The sequence below is a fragment of the Acomys minous genome, assembly GCF_964271855.1.
Source record: "Acomys minous genome assembly, chromosome: 5".
In the NCBI taxonomy this organism is placed as follows: Eukaryota; Metazoa; Chordata; class Mammalia; order Rodentia; family Muridae; genus Acomys; species Acomys minous.
Window position 1 is genome coordinate 97,490,932 of NC_140494.1, and position 20,732 is coordinate 97,511,663.

Genomic DNA, 20,732 nt, shown 5'->3' on the forward strand with positions numbered 1-20,732 from the left:
CACCAATGACCTGATTATCTGATTTTAAAATCTGAAAGCCAACAACATGACTCAGTGTGTAAGGGCACTGACTGCCAAGCCTTACCTCTGAGTTCAAGTTTCAGAACCAGCATGGTGAAAAGAGAGCAGGACTCTCATAAGCTGACTCTGATATCTACACACATGTCATTCCATGTGAACAATGTATATACATGCATACATACGCACACACTAAATAAATGTGAAAAGTGTTAAACAGAAAATAATCTTAAAAGTTATACAGAAATAATCAAATAAAATGTGTAAGGCATACAATATATTACAGAGCAACAACATACTATAATATGCATGTGGAGAGACAGAACATCTATGATACATGATGTAGAAAGCAGGATGAAGGCTCCAGGCAGGGTCAGTAGACAATGCTTCTGGCATGCTCCAAAGTCATGACTCAATAAATAACACTGAAAACTTATTTTTAAAATGTAATATTTGTAAATATATGTCTCTTTATATTTCAATACATGCAAGCAAGGTCCATTCAAATTTCTAAAAGCCTTTAGCCTCTGGTGTCTGATCTTAGCCAGCTGATGGTACTGAGGATGTCTAATGGATTCCTCAAGCTAACAGCTGGGTGTGCCTGTGAGACCATTTCCAGAAATGATTGGCATAGATGTCTTTGACCTAACCATTGGTTTAAGCTACTAATGCATTGAAGTTTGAATGTGTTATCAAGAGACGGATACCCTGGATGGAGGCTAGGCCACTGTTGAGATATCAATAGCTGATGCTTAAGTACATGCAGGTGTCAGAGTGGAGTGGAGCTGGGAGTAGACTGCCCAGCATTATGAGGTTACAGGAGTCCAGGGAAGGAGTAAGGCTCACCGAAATTACAACAGTACAATTAAGTATCAGGATTATACTTTATTGCAGAAAGATTTGCCATTGCAACAGTTCATTTTTATTGTCTTATATTGATTCACAACAGCCCCGTTGAAGCAAAGGTCAGCACATCTCTGGTTTCCAAACTTGACTTTGCCACCTGGAGAAAGTCAAGAGACAAAATATGAATACTAGTGAAAAGAGTTGGTGACTCAGTAAGGAGTCAGGCTTCCAAATGAAAGGTACATCTGCCACACAGGTATAACTAAGGTGGCCTCTCTGGGCCATCATTGTTCAACTCCTAATCTGACCCACATTTCCAAAGAACTGAATAGAATTTTAGAATCCAATTCCTATCATTCCAGATTACATTCCCCCAGAAATTCATTAAGAATCACCCAGACACCTTTAAAAACATTTTTAAAAAAAACTTAGTTTGTTGGTCTGACCAACCACCAGTGGCAGCCATTGCCCAAAGCCAAGGGGCTCTTCCCAACTCTTACAGGAAATACATCTCCTCGGCATTTTCCATCAGATTTCTGGAGATGGGTTCATCAATGTAGAGCAAGCAAGATGACTCTGAGAGCTCCCAGACCTTACATACCTTCATAGGTTAGAAGGGAGGCACACTTCTCACCAGGTTTAGCCTTGCAGCAACCTTCTCCTTTCTCACAAATCCCCTTAGAATTGATCCTAGCACACATGAAACATGACAAAGCTGAAAAGACAAAAGCCCGTGTTAAGGGCTCAAATACAGCCAGAGCCTAGAGGCAGAGCTGATGCAGAGGTCATGGAGGTCATGTTTACTGGCTTACTCTCCACAGCTTACTCACCCTGCTTTCTTATATAGTGCAGAGGTAGCACCCACCCACAATGACCTGGGTCCTCCCCCATCAATCTCATAGGGGGAGAGGAGGTCCCCCTCAGTCACTGACATAATGGATGGGAATAAGGTGAAAGAGGAAGGGAGGAATGGGAGGATACAAGGGATGGGATAACAATTTAAATATAATATGAATAAATTAATAAAAAAATTTTAAAAAGAAAATGCTATAGAGGCTTGCCTCCAGCCCAGTCTCAAAGAGGAAGTTTCTCAATTGAGACTCCCTTCCTTTCTGATGAATCTAGCTGTGTCAGGTTGGGCATAAAACTAGATGTCACAAACCTTCTCTAGTCAAGCATTTCCAAGATGGCAACACCTATCACGCACTATATCTGAGCTACAGCATGGAAACCAAGGACTGAATTGGGAGCCACAGACTGCAACAACTGTAGAACACTAGGTGAGTAGGGTCCTGCACAGTGCAGACCACAGGCAGGCTTGGCCCTGGGCCAAACAACAGCCCATGGAGGACCTGAACCCACTCTCCAGACTTCGGGATGGAACCCACCTATGAACTACAGCCGGCCTCTATAGCCCAGGTGCAGTGTGTGCAATGGTGGAACACTGGAGTTCCTGGCCTATGGAAGTCTTAGGGAAACAAGTGAATCTGTCCTCAGACACCCCTAACTGCCCCATCCCAGTCCACTGGGAGCACTGGAGGCCACAGCAAACCCCACAGTACCCAGAAACAGCATGCGTGGTCTGGGTAGGTCCAGCCAGAGCCAAGCAGCCAGCCTCAGCCGACCAAGCCTGCAAAATTGGGCTGATAGAACCCGGGCCAGGACAGTTCCAATGGCCTGGCCAGGACTACCGCACTCATGGGAGAAGCTGGACTGTCCTGAGGGTCTGGAAGGGGGTCTGGATTGCAGCCAAAGCTTAGTGGGTCTTAGCTGCCAAAGGTGCACAATCTAGACTGGTCCACTATCTAGACTCATCCAGGCAGGGATCTGTCTGTGGACCAGGGAAATCCAACCCTGGACAATTGCACAGATAAAGCCATAGTCCCCACAGCCCATCCGGGACTCCCCACACTTGTGGAAAAAGCTGAACTGCACTGGATGTCTGGAGGGGAGTCTGAGTTGCAGCTGTGGCTTGGTGGGACTGAGTCACCAAGGGTGTGCAATCTAGGCTGGTCCATGATCTAGACTGATCCAGATACAAACCTGTTTGTAGACCAGGGCAATCCAGGCCTGAAAAATTGAGCAGATAAAGCCATAGTCCTCCATGGCCCAGCAGGGTCTCTTACATGCTTGGGAGAGGCTGGACTGCCCCAAGGGGTCAGGACAGAAAGTTAAACAGCAGCCCCCAAAACAGCTAGTCTGAATCCCCTTAAGAGCATGAACAGAATCAGGCAGACGCTTACCTCTGCTAACTCAGTCAGGAGATTAAGGTGTAGAACAAAGTCTGCTGGAGCAGAAACCAGGTTGCTTGCTGGTTCCAGAGAATTCCCTGATCCCCAAAGGGAAGGGCACGTGACCTAGAGCCACTCACCAACTACTCATTCTCAATGACTAGTGAATGACACTAGAAGCTACCACCCAATATCAGAGATAGCACGATGACTAAAGGTCAGCATAAGAATGCAAACAACAAAAACCAAAACAACTCATCATCTCCAGATCCCAGCTATCCCAAAGAAAATAACCTTGAGAATTCAAACACAATTTAAATACAAGAAAATGACATCATATCCTTAGTAATGAAGATAATAATGGAGGAAACAAATAAAATCCGTAATCAAATGCAAGAAGACTCAGCCAAACAGGTGGAAGACATAAAAGAGGCCTATAGTGGAATCGAATCGAAGACCCAGATATGAACCCACACACATATGGTCATTTGATTTTTGACAAAGAAGCCAAGTCCATTCGATGGAAAAGGGATAGCATCTTCAACAAATGCTGCTGGTCTAACTGGATGTCTATGTGTAAAAAAATGCAACTGGACCCATATTTGTCACCTTGTACAAAACTCAAATCCAAGTGGATTAAAGACCTCAACATAAAACCAGAGACACTAAATCACTTAGAAGAAAAAATGGGAAAGAGCCTGGAACATATTGGCACATGAGACAACTTCCTGAACAGAACACCAACAGCCCAGACATTAATGTCAACAATTAATAAATGGGACCTCATGAGGCTGAGAAGCTTCTGTAAGGCAGGTGACACGGTAAAGAGAACAAAGCGACAGACTACAGACTGGGAAAAGATCTTCACCAACCCCACATCTGACAAAGGTCTAATATCCAAAATATATAAAGAACTCAAGAAATTAAACACCACCAAACCAAATAACCCAATCGAGAAATGGGGCATGGAACTAAACAGAGAATTCTCAACAGAGGAATATCAAATGGCTGAGAAACACTTAAAGAAATGCTCAACCTCCTTAATCATCAGGGAAATGCAAATCAAAACAACGCTGAGATTCCATCTTACACCCATCAGGATGGCTAAGATCAAAAATTCAAGTGACACCACATGCTGGCGAGGATGTGGGGAGAGAGGAACACTCCTTCATTGCTGGTGGGAATGCAAACTAGTACAACCACTTTGGAAATCTATCTGGTGCTCTCTCAGAAAAATGGGAATAGGGCTTCCTCAAGACCCAGCTATTCCACTCCTTGGAATATACCCAGAAGATGCTCCAGCACACAGCAAGAAAATTTGCTCAACCATGTTCATAGCAGCCTTATTCATAATAGCCAGAACATGGAAACAGCCTAAGTGTCCCTCAATAGAAGAATGGATAAAGAAACTGTGGTACATATACACTATGGAATACTATTCAGCTATTAAAAACAAGGAATTCCCGAAATTTGTGGATAAATGGATTGAGCTAGAAATGATCATAATGAGTGAGTTAACCCAGAAGCAGAAAGACTCAAATGGTATATACTCACTTATATCTGCATATTAGCCCAACGGGCATGTCCCACGAAAGCCTTCACTTACCAGGAAACTGTGACAGAGGAGAGGACATTCTAGTGGGACTCTAGATGAGAGAATCATGGGAGAAAGGCAAAGTAGAAGGACCCAGAGGGTCCTAGAAGCCTACAAATAGAACATTATGATAGGCAGATTTGGGCACAGGGGTCCTGCTCAAACTAAGGCACCAGCCAAGGACAATACAGGCGGTAAACCTTAAGCCCCTACCCAGATCTAGACAATGGACAGAACACTCTCCACAGTAGAGTGGAGAGTGGGATATTACTTTCTCACATACTCTGGTGCCTCACCTTTGATCATGTCCCCTGGACAGGGAGACCTGGTGGCACTCAGAGGAAGGACAGTAGGTTACGAAGAAGAGATTTGATACCCTATGATCATATAGACGGGGAGGTAATCCCCCTCAGGAACAGTCATAGGGGAGGGGAATAAGGGGAAATTGGGAGGGAGGGAAGAATGGGAGGATACAAGGGATGGGATAACCATTGAGATGTAACAAGAATAAATTAATAAAGGAGGGGAAAAAAGAGGTCTATAGAAAGGCACTGGAAATTTTTCAGGAAAACAAACACCAGATGAAGGAAATCAATAAAACAGTTCAATATCTGAAGATGAAAATGGAAACAGTGATAAAAACACAGAGAGAAGAAAAATGGGAACAAGAGAGCTTAGAGAAGAAAGTAAGCAACACGAAAGTGAGCTTCTCAGAGGAAGGAAGCAGGTTACCGAGAAGAGACTTGATACCCTATGAGCATATACAAGAGGAGGTAATTCCCCTCGGGAACAGTCATAGGGGAGGGGAATAAGGGGAAAATGGGAGGGAGGGAAGAATGGGAGGATACAAGGGATGGGATAACCATTGAGATGTAACAAGAGTAAATTAATTAAAAAATAAAATAAAAAAATAAAAGATTGAAAAAAAAAGAAAGTGAGCTTCTCTAGCAGAATCCAAGAAATGGATGAACGAGTCTCAGAACTAGAAGATATAGTAGTAGAACTCAAAGAAACCATCAAAGAAAATGTTAAATCTGAAAAATTCCTGAGACAAAATATCCAAGAAATCAAGGACACCATGAAAAGATGAAACCTTAGAATAATAGGCATCGAGGAAAGAGAAGAGACCTGACTCCAAGGCCCAGAAAATATCTTCAACAAAATCATAGAAGAAATTTTCCCCAATTTAAAGAAGGAGATGCATATAAACATACAAGAGGCCTATAGAACACCATATAGAATATACCAGAAAAAAACTTCCCAACACATAATAATAAAAACACAAAATGTACATAACAAGGAAAAATATTAAAAGCAGCAAGAGAAAAAGGCAAAGTAACATACAATGGCAAACCGATTGGAATTACACCCGACCTCTCAGCAGAGACCATAAAAGCCAGACGGCCTGGACATAGGTCATGCAAACCGTAAGAGACCACAGATGCCAAGTCAGACTACTATACCTAGAGAAACTATTAATAACCATTGATGGGGAAAACAAAATTTATCATGACAAAAACAAATTCAAACAGTACCTATCCACAAATCCAGCTCTACAGAAGTTACTAGATGGAAAACTCCACCCCAAAGGGACAAGCCACAACCAAAACTATACAGGAAATAGATAACTACTCCATCACAAAAACACAACCACACAAACTCTCTACTGTAACCAGCAACAAAAATTAAGGGACTTAACAGTCACTTGTCATTAATAACTCTCAACATCAATGGTCTCAACTCTCCAATAAAAAGACAGAGACTAGCTGAATGGATGTATAAACAAGATCCAACACTCTTCTGCATTCACAAAACACATCTCATCCACAAGGACAGACATTATCTCAAAATAAACGACTGGAGAAAAAGATTCCAAGCAAATGGTCACTAGAACAAGCTGGTGTAGCCATTTTAATGTCTAATGAAATAGACTTTCAACCAAAATTAATCAAAAGGGATGAGAAAGGACACTTCATACTCATCAAAGGTAAAATCAACCAAGATGACATCACAATTCTGAAAATCTATGCTCCATATACAAGGGCACCCATATTTGTAAAAGAACTATTAAAAAATCTTAAACCACACATTGATCCCCACACATTAATAGTGGGAGACTTCAACAACCCACTTTCATTGAAGGATAGGTCATTGAAAAAGAAACTAAGCAGAGAAATAACATCATTAACCAACGCCATGAATCAAATGGATCTAACACATATTTACAGAACTTTTCACACACAAAAAAAGGATTATACCTTCTTCTCAACACCCCATGGAACCTTCTCCAAAATTGTTCATAAGCTAGGTCACAAAGCAAACCTCAACAGATACAAGAAGATTGAAATAATATCTTGTATCCTATCAGATCACCATGGTCTAAGGCTGGATTTCAACAACAACAGAAATAACAAAAAGCCTACACACACATGGAAACTAAACAGCTCTCTACTTAATGACACTGGGGCCAGGGAAGAAATAAAGAAAGAAATTAAGGACTTTTTGAAATTCAATGAAAATGAAAGAACAACATACCCAAATTTGTGGGACATATTGAAAGCATTGCTAAGAGGAAAATTCATAGCACTAAGTACCTTTATAAAGAAATTGGAAACATCCCCCATAGGCAACTTAATGACTCAGCTGGAAGCCATAGAAAAAAAGAAGCAGAAACACCCAAGAGGAGTAGACATCTGGAAATAATCAAGCTCAGAAATGAAATCAATAAATTAGAAACAAAGACAACAATTCAAAGAATCAACAAAACTAAGAGCTGGTTCTTTGAGAAAATCAACAAGATAAACAACTCGTTAGCCAAACTAATTAAAAGGCAGAGAAACAGTATCCAGATCAACAAAATCAGAAATGAAAAGGGAGACATAACAACAGACACTGAAGAAATACAAAGAATCATAAGATCCTACTTCACAGGCATATATGCTACAAAATTTGAAAATCTAAGGGAAATGAATCATTTTCTTGATCAATTCCACTTGCTAAAATTGTGTGAAGAACAGATAAACAAGCTAAATAGTCCCATTTTCCCTATAGAAATAGAAGCAATCATTGATAGTCTCCCAAGCAAAAAAAGCCCAGGGTCAGATGGTTTCCGTACAGAATTCTACCAAACCTTCAAAGAAGAGTTAATACCGTTATTCTTCAAGCTACTCCAAAAGATAGAAATGGATGGAACATTACCAAATTCATTCTATAAGGCCACAGTCACTTTGATACCTAAACCTCACAAAGACACAACAAAAAAAGAGAATTTCAGATCAATTTCTCTTATGAACATTGACACAAAAATACTCAGTAAAATACTCACAAAACAAATACAAGAACATATCAAAGATATTATTCACCATGACCAAGTAGGCTTCATTCCAGGCATGCAGGGCTGTTTAATATATGGAAATCCATCAATGTAATCCACCATATAAACAAACTGAAAGAAAAAACCACATGATCATCTTCTTAGATGCAGAAAAAGCATCTGACAAAATCCAACACCCATTCATGTTTAAAGTTTTAAAGAGATCGGGAATACAAAGCACATATTTAAACATAATAAAGGCTATATACAGCAAGCCAATGGCCAACACCAAATTAACTGGAGAGATACTCAAGGAAATTCCTCTAAAATCAGGGACCAGACAAGGCTGCCCATTTTCTCCATATCTCTTCAATACAGTACTGGAAGTTTAGCCAGAGCAATAAGAAAACAAACGGAGATCAAGGGGATCCAAATGGGAAAGGAAGAAGCCTAATTATCCCTATTCACAGATGATATGATAGTATACGTAAGTGACCCTGAAAACTCCACCAGAAAACTCTTACATCTCATAAACACCTTCGCAAAATTGGCTGGATACAAAATTAACTCAAAAAATCAGTAGCCTTCCTATATACAAATGACAATTATGCAGAGGAGGAAATTAGGAAAATTACACACTTCAGCATAGCCACACACAATATAAAATATCTAGGAGTCACTCTAACCAAGCCAGTAAAGGACTTGTTTGAAAAAAAACTTTAAATCTCTGAAGAAAGAAATTGAAGATGACATTAGAAGATGGAGGGATCTCCCTTGTTCATAGATTGGGAGAATTAACATAGTAAAAATGGCCATCTTATCAAAAGCAATTTACAGATTCAATGCCATCTCTATCAAAATACCTACACAATTTTTTAAAGACATTGAAACATCAATTCTCAACTTCATATGGAAAAACAAAAAATCCAGAATAGCAAAAACAATTCTATACAATAAAATATCCTCCAGAGGAATCTGCAATCTGATCTCAATCTATACTATAAAGCAACAGTAATTAAAACAGCATAGTACTGGCACAGCAATAAGCTAGTTGATCAATGGAATCTAATTGAAGACCCAGAAATGAATCCACACACATATGGTCATTTGATTTTTGAGAAAGAAGACAAATCTATTCAATGGAAAAGGATAGCATCTTCAACAAATGGTGCTGGTCTAACTGGAGATCTACATGTAGAAAAATGCAATTGGACCCATATTTGTCATCATGCACAAAATTCAAGTCCAAGTGGATTAAAGACCTCAACATAAAACCAGAGACACTAAATCGGTTAAAAGAAAAAGTGGGGAAGAGCCTGGAACACATTGGCACAGAAGACAACTTCCTGAACAGAACACCAACAGCCCAGGCCTTAAGTCAACAATTAATAAATGGGACCTCATGAGGCTGAGAAGCTTCTGTAAGACAGGAGACACTGTCAACAGAACAAAGTGACAGCCTGCAGACTGGGAAAAGATCTTCACCAACCCTACATCTGACAAAGGTCTAATATCCAAAATATATAAAGAACTCAAGAAATTAAACACCACTGAACCAAATAACCCAATTGAGATATGGGGCTCAGAACTAAACAGTGACTTCTCATCTGAGGAATATCGAATGGCTGAGAAACACTTAAAGAAATGATCAACATCTTTAGTCATCAGAGAAATGCAAATCAAAACAACTCTGAGATTCCATCTTATACCCATAAGAATGGCTAAGATCAAAAATTCAAATGACACCACATGCTGGCAAGGATGTGGAGAAAGAGGAACACTCCTTCATTGCTGGTTGGAATACAAACTTGTACAACCACTTTGGAAATCTTTCTGGCACTTTCTCAGAAAACTGGGAATAGGGCTTCCTCAAGACCCAGATACTCCACTCCTTAGAATATACCCAAAAAATGCTCTGCCACACAACAAGGACATATGAACAATCATGTTCATAGCAGCCTTATTCATAATATCCAGAACCTGGAAACAGCTTAAATGTCCCTCAGTTGAAGAATAGATAAAGAAATTGTGGTACACTTACACTATGGAATATTTTCTCAGCAATTAAAAACAAGGAAATCCCGAAATTTGTGGACAAATGGAATGGACTAGAAATGATCATACTGAGTGAGTTAACCCAGAGGCAGACTCACATGGTATACACTCACTTATAATTGGCCACTATCCCAAAAGGCATGTCCCATGGAAGTCTTCACTTATCAGGAGATTGGGATAGATGTGAGGACATCCTACTGAGACTCTAGATAAGAGAAATACAGGAGATGGGGGAAGTCCAAGGACCCAGAGGGTCCTAGAAACCTACAAAGGGAGCATCATGTTGGGTGGATCAGGGCCCAGGGGGATCTGCTCAAACTATTGCACTAACCAAGGACAATACAAGTAGTAAACATAGAACCCCTACTGGGATCTATCCAATGGACAGGACACTCTCCACAGTTATGTGGAGAACAGGGACTGACTTTGACATGAACTCCATACTTGACCACCTACCCTTGGTGCAGAGGCCTGATGGCACTCAAAGAAAAAATAAGCAGGCTACCAAGATGAGACTTGATAGCCTATGACCATATAGTGGGGGAGGAGGTTCCCCCTCGGTCTTAGACCCAGGAGAGGGGAATAGGGTGAAAACAGGAAGGAGGGAGGAATGGGAGGGTACAAGTGATGGCATAGGAATTGAGTTGTAATCTGAATAAATTAACAAAATATTTTTTAAAAAGTAGATGTCACAGTCAGCATTTAATTGATAAATTAAATATAAGTAGAATCCTATTGAGTCATTTTTATAGGACTGTCTAGTGTCTAGTGTCCAAAGACAGTGCTTGAATATTCTGGATAATTTTCTAACAGTTTGTTGACACCATGATTATAATTGAGAGCTGAGTGGCAGGGATGGGGAATAAAATAAGCTCTGGTGGTCATATGGTCCCCAGAACATTCTCCATGTTGTCTTATGAAGTTACCTAAATTAATTTAGAGATAAAATACAAGGTTTAAAATTCTAGGCCAGAAGTGGACACTATCTAGTGTATATAGAGTTCAGATTTGGACTAAGAGCTGAACAAGTATGGCCATTCTGAGGTCTCCCAAATGAAGCTTTTCTTTTTTCAGATTAGCCCACATTCAAGCTAGGGGTATGTAATTTGGGACTCATGATGGTGCAGAGCCAAGGTAAAAATGGGCCAAATCCAGCCACAGATCAGCACCTTGGATTTTAGGCTTCAGACGTGCCTGGAGAGTAGGAGGCCATCCCCAGATTCAGTGCCTTCCAGAAATCAGGCAGGGTCCATGGAAACTCCCAGAACATTTGAATGAGTCTCAGGATAAGAAAGGATAAGACCTAACTGGGGTGCCTCCCAGTTAGACTCCAGGAGTTGCTTTGTCCAAACATTTGGCTGTGTTGAAGGTGTGGTCTAATCAAAAGGACAATTAGCCTGCCATCTAAAAGTCAGATTGTGTCAGAGAGAGAAAAGAAAAGTAAAAGGGGAGAAGAGGGCAGAGGAGAATAAATGCAATGACACACATACACACACACACACACACACAGAGAGAGAGAGAGAGAGAGAGAGAGAGAGAGAGAGAGAGAGAGAGAGAGAGAGAGAGGCAGACAGACAGACAGACAGACAGAGACAGAGACACAGAGACAGAGACACAGAGACAGAGACACAGAGAGGGAGAGGGAGAGAGAGAAAGAGGGAGAGAGGAGAGAGGAGGGGAGAGTTCTGCCAAGCTAATCAGGGGCCTGGGCACTGGTGCAGATGAGAACAAAGGAACTCTACATAGAAGGACCCAGGCCACCAATGAACTATGATACCCTTCTAGGGTTAGCAAAAAATTAGATTTCTGAAGCAACAGAAAGCAGAAAGAGACCAGAGTCTAACCACACCAGATAGGATTGTATTAGTTAGAAATTAAATAGACACTGAGTTGAAGCCCTCATCCCTACCCCCCATCTCTCTCATAAAATAAATCAAAAGGTCTACAACAAGAAGGAGTTGACTTTTACTTTAACCCATTGTTTCAGCCATAGGCGGCTATGAGAGTCTTCAATCTCTCTGTCCTGAAAGTGCTTTCCCAAAACAGACAATCTTGGCAAAAAGGCTGTCCAAACAGGGATTCTTTTCTATGCTGGCCAATACAGGCTGGCAAGACCAGCTTACGCTCACAGAAATCCTGTTTTTTTAAGCTTACCATCCTATCACACGGGACTGGACAAACCCATTCTTCCATTGTTTTTATCCTATCAGTGGCTTTCCTTTCCTACTTCCAATTCAAGTTTACGCCCGTTCCGCATTTAAGTTTGAGGAATGGAGGGTGCTTGGATATGCCAGAAGACAGGTGAAGGAAGGTGGAGAGGAGGAGGAGGAAGAGGAGGAGGAGAGAGAGGAGGAGGAGAAAGAGGAGGAGGAGCAGGAAGAGGAGGAGGAGGAAGAGGAGAAGGAAGAAGTAAAGGAAAAAGAGAAGTAGGTGATGGAGAACAGGGTGGCAAGGAGCAGGAGGAAGAGTACCAGGACCATGATGAAGAGAATGAGTGGGAAGTATCTTTGATGTGCATAAGAGGCAAAGGGAGGAGGAGAATATGGATATGGGGATGAAGCAGGGATTAGCTCTAATGTTACCCTATTCCCTGCTCCTCACATTGCAATACGCCTAATCTGTGGTATCAGTATGTCTGCCCAACAACACTGACCACTACTGACGGCCAGGATCTCACCTTGCAGGGAGCTCACTAGCAAGGAGAAGACCATCAGGAGCAGCAAGATGTGCTTTCCCATTGCAGTGAGATTTTCAGACCAGAGAACAGCAGAGCAGGACCAAGAGCACTTGGGACCTATCTGAGCAAGACAGGCTTCTAATATAAGCCTTAGTTAGGAGAGGCAGCCAGTGGGATCCCAAGAAATGGACTGATCATATAGCCAGGGGCAAGCACTGACACCACAAACTTTTACTGACTTTATGCTGCTATAACAGATGGTCTGTAAAGCTTTCTTCAGGGGGAAAGTTAAATTCAAGGTGAAGGGTTAACTGTGATGCAGTTGATTCTCCCCTTGGTGCTCCCATATCTCTAACTGTAGCACGATGTGACGGCCAGAAGAAAAACTGCCTTCAGGGACTCATTTGGAGGAAGTATGTTCAGAGGGAGCTCTGAGCCCTGGCGACTTCTGAAACTAGAAATAAGGCCTGACACTACCAGAGACCAAGCAACCCTGCTCTCCCCTTTAAGTATATGAGACTGAAAAAGGAATTCTCTTTCCTAACTAAAAAGAACCCAGAAAATATGTGTATCTCTCTGTGATCGGTCATTGTTATTCTCTTCCGGAAACTCCAAGGGTTAGCTTTTGCTGCAGTTGCCACAGAAACTTTCAGATGGGGATCCGTGGCTGTGAGACTTGCTCGTGAGATGTGGAGGCTGATGGGCTGGAGGGCTGCTGCACACCGTGCCCTGACTTTCTGTGCAGAAGAAAACTTCAGCCTGATACATCAAAATGTTACAACTCTATGTTCATGGAAAAGGGATATTGGCCTGTGTGTGTCTTTAGTAGTTCAGCAAAACAGTAGTAATGGCAGACAGCAGGTTCAGGCTTGTCTTCCTCCTTACATAGGATAATCTGGCAGGTCACAGCCATCCTCCTTACGTAGGATACAGAGACGGGAAAATTAAAGGACTTGGAGGAAGGCCTGGGGAAAGAAAGCAGCCCTTCACTGTGGGTCTGGTTTCCCTGTCCTGCTGATGAGTCGAGAAGCTTCAAGCATCACCGATACAGCCTTAATGATAATGAATTTCCTTTAACTCACATCAAGCAGATGTGCTGGTTAGATCTTACTGTCAAGTTGATGCACCCAGGAAATGGGGATCACAAGTGAAAAAAATTGCCTGAATCACATTGGCCTGTGAGCATGACTGTGAGTCATTGCTGCTGTCATTGTTGTTGGCCAATTGATGTAGGAGGACGCAGCCCAACACAAACAGTGCCAACCCTAGTCAAGGGAAATCTAGCGGAGCATAAATGAGTGAGCCAGCTAGGAGGCAGCATTTCTCCATGATTTCTACTTCAGTTCTATAATCTGCTCTTAATTCCTTCAATGATGGTCTGTGGCCTGAAAGTGTAAGCTGAAATGAACCTTTACCTCATTCAAGTTGCACTTGGTCGTGGTGTTACAATTCGATTCCACTGATCAACCAGCCTGTTGCTGTGCCAGTACCATGCTGTTTTAATTACTGTTGCTCTATAGTACAGCTTGAGATCAGGTATGGAGATTCTTCCGGAGGATCTTTTATTGTACAAGATTGTTTTAGCTATTCTGGGTTTTTTGTTTTTCCATATGAAGTTCAGAATTGATTTTTCAATGTCTTTAAAATTTGTGTAGGTATTTTGATAGGGATTGCATTGTATCTGTAGATTGCTTTTGGTAAGATGGCCATTTTTACTATGTTAATTCTCCTGATCCATGAGCAAGGAAGATCATTCCATCTTCTCATGTCATCTTCAATCTCTTTCTTCAGAGTTTTGAATTTTTTTTTCAAACAAGTCCTTCACTTGCTTGGTTAGAGTAACTCCTAAATATTTTATATTGCTTGTGGCTAATGTGAAGGGTGTGGTTTCCCTAATTTCTTCCTCTGCAAGCTTATCATTTCTGTATAGGAATGCTACAGACTTTTTTGAGATAATTTTGTATCCAGCCAATTTGCTGAAGGTGTTTATCAGCTGTAGGAGTTCTCTGGTGGAATTTTGAGGGTCACTTATGTACACTATCATATCATCTGCAAATAGGGATAATTTGACTTCCTCCTTTCCCATTTGGATACCCTTGATCTTCTCTTGTTGTCTTATTGCTCTGGCTAGAACTTCGAGTACTATATTGAAGAGATATGGAGAGAGTGGGCCACCTTGCCTTGTTCCTGATTTTAGAGGAATTTCCTTGAGTATCTCACCATTAAATTTGATTTTGGCTTTTGGCTTGCTGTATATAGCCTTTATTATGTTGAGGAAAGTGCCTGTATCCCCAATCTCTCCAAAACTTTAAACATGAGTGGGTGTTGGATTTTGTCAAAGCTTTCTCTGCATCTAAGGAGATGATCATGTGGTTTTTTATTTTCAGTTTGTTTATATGGTGGATTACATTGATGGATTTCCATATATTAAACCATCCCTGCATGCCTAGAATAAAGCCTACCTGGTCGTGGTGAATGATATCTTTGATGTGTTCTTGTATTCTTTGCAAGTATTTTATTGAGTATTTTTGCATCAATGTTCATAAGAGAAATTGGTCTGAAATTGTCTTTGTTGGGTCTTTGTGAGGTTTAGGTATCAATGTGACTATGGCCTATTAGAATGAATTTGGTAATGTTCCATCCCTTTCTATCTTTTGAAGTAGCTTGAAGAGTATCGGTGTTAGCACACCCTTGAAGGTCTGGTAGAATTCTGCACTGAAACCATCTGGCCCTGGGCTTTTTTTTGGTTGGGAGACTATCAATGATTGCTTCTATTTCTGTAGGGGAAATGGGACTATTTAGCTTGTTTATCTGTTCTTCACTCAATTTTGGCAAGTGAAATTGATCAAGAAAATCATCCATTTCCCTTAGATTTTCAAACTTTGTGGCATATATGCCTTCAAAGTAGGATCTTATGATTCTTTGTATTTCTTCAGTGTCTGTTGTTATGTCTCCCTTTTCATTTCTGATTTTATTGATTTGGATACTGTCTCTCTGTCTTTTAGATAGTTTTGCTAATGGTTTGTCTATCTTGTTGATTTTCTCAAAGAACCAGCTCTTAGTTTTGTTGATTCTTTGGACTGTTTTCTTAGTTTCTAATTTATTAATTTCAGCCTTGAGTTTGATTATTTCCAGATGTCTACTCCTCTTGGGTGTTTCTGCTTATTTTTTTTCCCTAGGGCTTCCAGCTCTGTCATTAAGTTACTTATGTGCGATGTTTCCAATTTCTTTTTAAAGGCACTTAGTGCTATGAATTTTCCTCTTAGCACTGCTTTCAATGTATCCCACAAATTTGGGCATGTTGTTCCTTCATTTTCATTGAATTTCAGGAAGTCCTTAATTTCTTTCTTTATTTTTTCCCTGACCCAGGTGTCATTTAGCAGAGAGTTGTTTAGTTTCCACATACGTGTAGGCTTTTTGTTATTTCTGTTGTTGTTGAATTGCAGCCTAAGGCCATGGTGATCTGATAGGATACAAGGTATTATTTCAATCCTCTTGTATCTGTTGAGGCTTGCTTTGTGACCTACGATGTGATCAATTTTGGAGAAGGTTCCATGGGGTGTAGAGAAGAAGGTATATTCCTTCTTGTTTGGGTGAAAGGTTCTATAAATATCTGTTAGATCCATTTGATTCATAGCATTGGTTAATGATGTCATTTCTCGGCATAGTTTCTGTTTCAGTGACCCACCCTTCAGCGAGAGTGGGGTGTTGAAGTCTCCCATTATTAATGTGTGGGGATCAATGTGTGGTTTAAGCCTTTTTAGCAGATCTTTTACAAATGTGGGTGCCCTTGTATTGGGAGCATAGATGTTCAGAATTGTGATGTCATCTTGGTTGACTTTACCTTTGATGAGTATGAAGTGTCCTTTCTCATCCCTTTTGATTAATTTTGATTGAAAGCAGGATGCTTATGATCTCACTGGTTCAAGCCAACTGGGATCCCAAAACAGAGATGGAGAAATTCTACACTGGGTCCAACATGCTATTGATACATGCTGTTGAAGCAAAAACTCAGTGTTGTTCAGTGGACTATGATTGGATATATCAACCACACTCCAGGGCAGACCTCAAGTGTTCAAGTGTCAGGGTATTTGGTTAAGAAAAATTAAATTCCCTGTTTGTGTGTGTTTGTTTTCTTTGGTATTTTTCTTGTTTTTTTTTTTTTCAATTTTCATTTTTTGAGATTTTGTGGGGTTTCTTTATTTTCCCTTTTTAAAGAGAGAGATAAGAAGCGTATGAATGAAGAGGTTAGGGAGGTGGACAGGGTCTGAGCTATGAGGGGAGACGGGGAAAAGATGACCAGATTATATCATATGAAATAAAATAAGTAAGCTGGAGTAACTGAGAATGTTGGGAGTAAGGATTGAGACAGAAGTTGGTAGGGGACAGAGGATGAAAAAGATAAGAAATTGGAGAAAATGCACAGGGCCCAGGAAGGTAGAAGGATGTAGTAGGCACAACAGAGGCAAGAGGAGAAAGGAGATATGGGGACGGAAGGATGAGGGATTTGGAAATCACCTCTGACTGTAGGAAGGTTCTAATTGCTGCTGTTCAACACCTCACGCACAGAAATCTGTGACAATCAGAATATCTGTCCACCTGCAGATAGTCCCCACTAACTGCCAGAAGCTCTCACTTTTCAAGAGTCCCGTCAGCAAGGAGGGGATAAGAAGTAGCAGAAGAAGGTGCCATCCCATTGTAGTCGGGTCCTATGACCAAAGACAGAGGAGACAGAGCACTCAGGGCCCAGCCTCAACAACAGCACTTTATATATAACCCCAGACTGCTGAGAGATGATTTATGTGTTCTTAAAGCCCCTCAAACAGATGTCAAAGACAATAAATAAACTGTGCCCTCTTAGGGCTAAGATAATGTATAGTGTCTCATGCTGAGGTGGAAACAATACCATGGTAAATTGAGACTACATCATTATTTACAAAAGAAAAGTCTTTAAATATAACATTGTAAACTATACTCTCTGAGCTATGTTTAAATGGAGCAGGTCTGGGAAACTGCTGGAGAATGACACAACAGCCACTAATTCCTATATATACCCATCCTAAAGAAGATTTATTGAGACTTCACATTGAGAGTCTTATATCCACACTTACATTCTATTAAGTCAGGGGCCTGCCCTTTTCTAACAGCTCCACAGCCTGGAAAATTCAGGTCACAAGTCCTCTGAGGTTCTAGTTCCTATCATCAATAAATGGAATGGGTTTATAAACAAATGTTCTTCCTCTAGGGCTAGGGGAGCAGGAAGAAGCTTCAGTGTTAGATACAGATGATATTCTTGCTTAGCCTAGATGTGAGTTATGCTTCGTAGTGGATTAAAATAATGGAGACATTATTTTTATTATCTGGATAGTACCTACTTATATTTAAATACAAGATAAAATAACTGGGGAGACATAAAGAATCAATCTCTTTCTCTCTCTCTCTCTGTATGTGTGTGTGTGTGTGTGTGTGTGTGTGTGTGTGTGTGTGTGTGTGTATAACACACACACACATATATACATATATATTCAATGGGACACATTTTCCAATGCAGTTTGAGTACAACAACAGAGCTTCCATTGGAATGAGGAGGTAGGACTCCTCTATCCAAGGACTTGAACTGATTATCAAGACATAGGGCTGTAGGTTGATTTTATTCTCCCTGTTCTACAATGACTACCCTCACCAATGTTGCTAGTTATCTCTAATGACAAATCTAATTGTCTTTGCATAACCAGAGAGGTTTTCCACTTATAAGTAATGGTAATGATAATTTTAAGCACACAGGAAGACGTGCACAGATTAGAGGCAAACATAGTGCAAAATTTTATATCAGGGACTTGAGCATTCATGAATTTTGCTATCACAAGTTCAATGCAGTGAGTTTCCTGTTATAATACAGTGAGATTACTATATCTACTTTACACTTTGATTTCTTTTGAACAATGTATGAAGTAAGCAAAGTGTTACATTGCAACTTTGTATCATGCTTTAGTTAATCAAATCCTTGTGTTTATTTGTACTTTTAATATCACTTGCAAAAATAAATAGTGTTGAACTGGAGTATAGTACGGTTATTATAATTTCATTTAGTTGTGGTTATATCTGTAAGATAATTTCATATAAGCAGAATTGGTGGATTAAAAAGTGTATTTGCTATTTTGATAGACTTGCTAAAATGCAATCTACAAGAAATGGATATATATTTATATATATTCTTGTTATGTTGACAATCTGATAAGTTATTGAACAGTAGTAAAATTGAACACATTTTTGTATATTTAATAGCTATTTGTATTTGCTTTATGGGGAAATTTATATATAACTTACTTCTCTATTAGATTATTAGTGGGTTGTTTTTTTTTTTTTAACAAACTCATTGTACCTTAGGGACATTAACAATTGGTTCAGGATATGACTTGACTTTTCCCTAAAAGAAATGTTTTTATTTTTAGATATATCATCATCATCAATTATTATTATTTATCATTGGAGATTATAATTTAATTATGTCATATATCACACACACACAAAACCATCTTTGCTTTGTTTTAAATCCATGTGGTCTTTTCACTTAAGAATTTTAGGTTTGAGTACTATTATAAAGGTCTTTCCAAATTTTGTTTTCTTTTGGTTTTTGAGACAGGGTTTTTCTTGTAGGCCTGGATGTCCTGGACTTGCTTTGTAGACCAGGCTGGCCTCGAACCCACAGAGATCCACCTGCCTTGCCTCCCGAGTGTTGGGATTAAAGGCATGCACCACCACCACCCGGCAGTCTTTCCAAAATTTATAAAAAGAGATCCTACATTTTTTATAATATTTTTATGTCTTACAATTTCTTGGTATCAAATGGGGGCAAAAGACAAGTACCCACTGTTGTTGGAATACATTTAATAAGCAGAAATAATGGGAAATGGCCATTAATTTTCATTTAGGGAGAGCTATGTGTCAAGGCTCACTTTCAAGAGAGGTGTACATTCACTGGTGTAAGATGGAGGCTTAGAAGAGAGATGTGCCTGAGGATTGATGCTGGGTATTTCCAGCTGTAATTTGTTATTGGAGACTTGAAAGTAAAAGGGAATATGTGCAAGTAGTACTAAGCTTTGAAAAGCCCGAGTTCAATCCAGGTAAATAAAGATTCCTGCAAAATACATGGAGAAGTAACCAGAAAAAAAGGGGGAGGGAAGGGAGTTTTGTGTAGAATACAGCGTAACAGTGTTCAAGGGGGAAAAAAGGAAATAAAATGGAACCCTATAAAAACTCAAAAGCTGAAAATCTGAAAATTGCTGTCCTGTTTCTCTGCAATTATTCTGCATGTGGTCTCTCTAATGCCCAGAACCTCAGTCCTCAGGTGTGAGCTGCAGTGTCCTAGTGAGACTGGAGGGCAGTGGTTTAGTGACTAGCACCCCCAAAACCTCCCTCCACTCCCCTTGTGGACACTTACCCTCCACGGAGCAGAGAAAAGATAAGGTCAAGATGAGCAGTGTGCCGATTTTTGTCACTAGATTCATGTTGGCGATAAAAGGTGGCCTGAGATATTGTAAAGGATCATCACTTGCTCCCTTTATAAAGCTGGAGAACAGGAAGAAATCTCCCAGATAGGCCCAAGGCGGAAATGCCATTTCCCAGCTACTCTCACAGTTGGGGCATTGAAGGGTGAAGGAAGTAATAGGGGTGCTTCTTCAGAGGCATTTCCAGTGAGCTCCTTCTCGGGATCTGAGCAGTGTCTGGGTATTCCCTGCCCTGGCTCTTCGGGGATTACAGCTGGGACCATGCCGCCTCCACACTCAGCCTTGTCTCATAGAGCCTGCCTCTCTGAGGCTCACTCTAGGAAAATGAACTGGCCTGGTCCCAACCTCACTCTGAGCCATTCAGCTCCATTCTAGAGCAAAGTTCTAGAAGAAAATTTCATGCTTGTTACCCTTGTGGCCACCCCAGCTTCTCAGAGAGATTTACTTCCTTCATGATACTGCCATCTCTGATGGGATGCACTCTCCCTAA

At 40.5% G+C, this 20,732-nt stretch overlaps 1 protein-coding gene across 1 annotated transcript; it reads right to left on the reverse strand.

Annotated features, from left to right (window-relative positions):
* Positions 1-896: 896 nt before the first annotated feature.
* On the reverse strand, positions 897-20,291 carry LOC311598421 (prostate and testis expressed protein 14-like; the record flags this gene model as incomplete). Its single annotated transcript, XM_084783470.1, has 3 exons — positions 20,176-20,291; positions 1,466-1,579; positions 897-1,021 (listed from the first exon to the last, which is right to left on the reverse strand). The coding sequence occupies exons 1-3, from the start codon at positions 20,240-20,242 to the stop codon at positions 897-899; spliced, it is 306 nt and encodes a 101-aa protein (XP_084639596.1). The 5' UTR covers positions 20,243-20,291.
* Between the last annotated feature and the right edge of the window lie 441 nt (positions 20,292-20,732).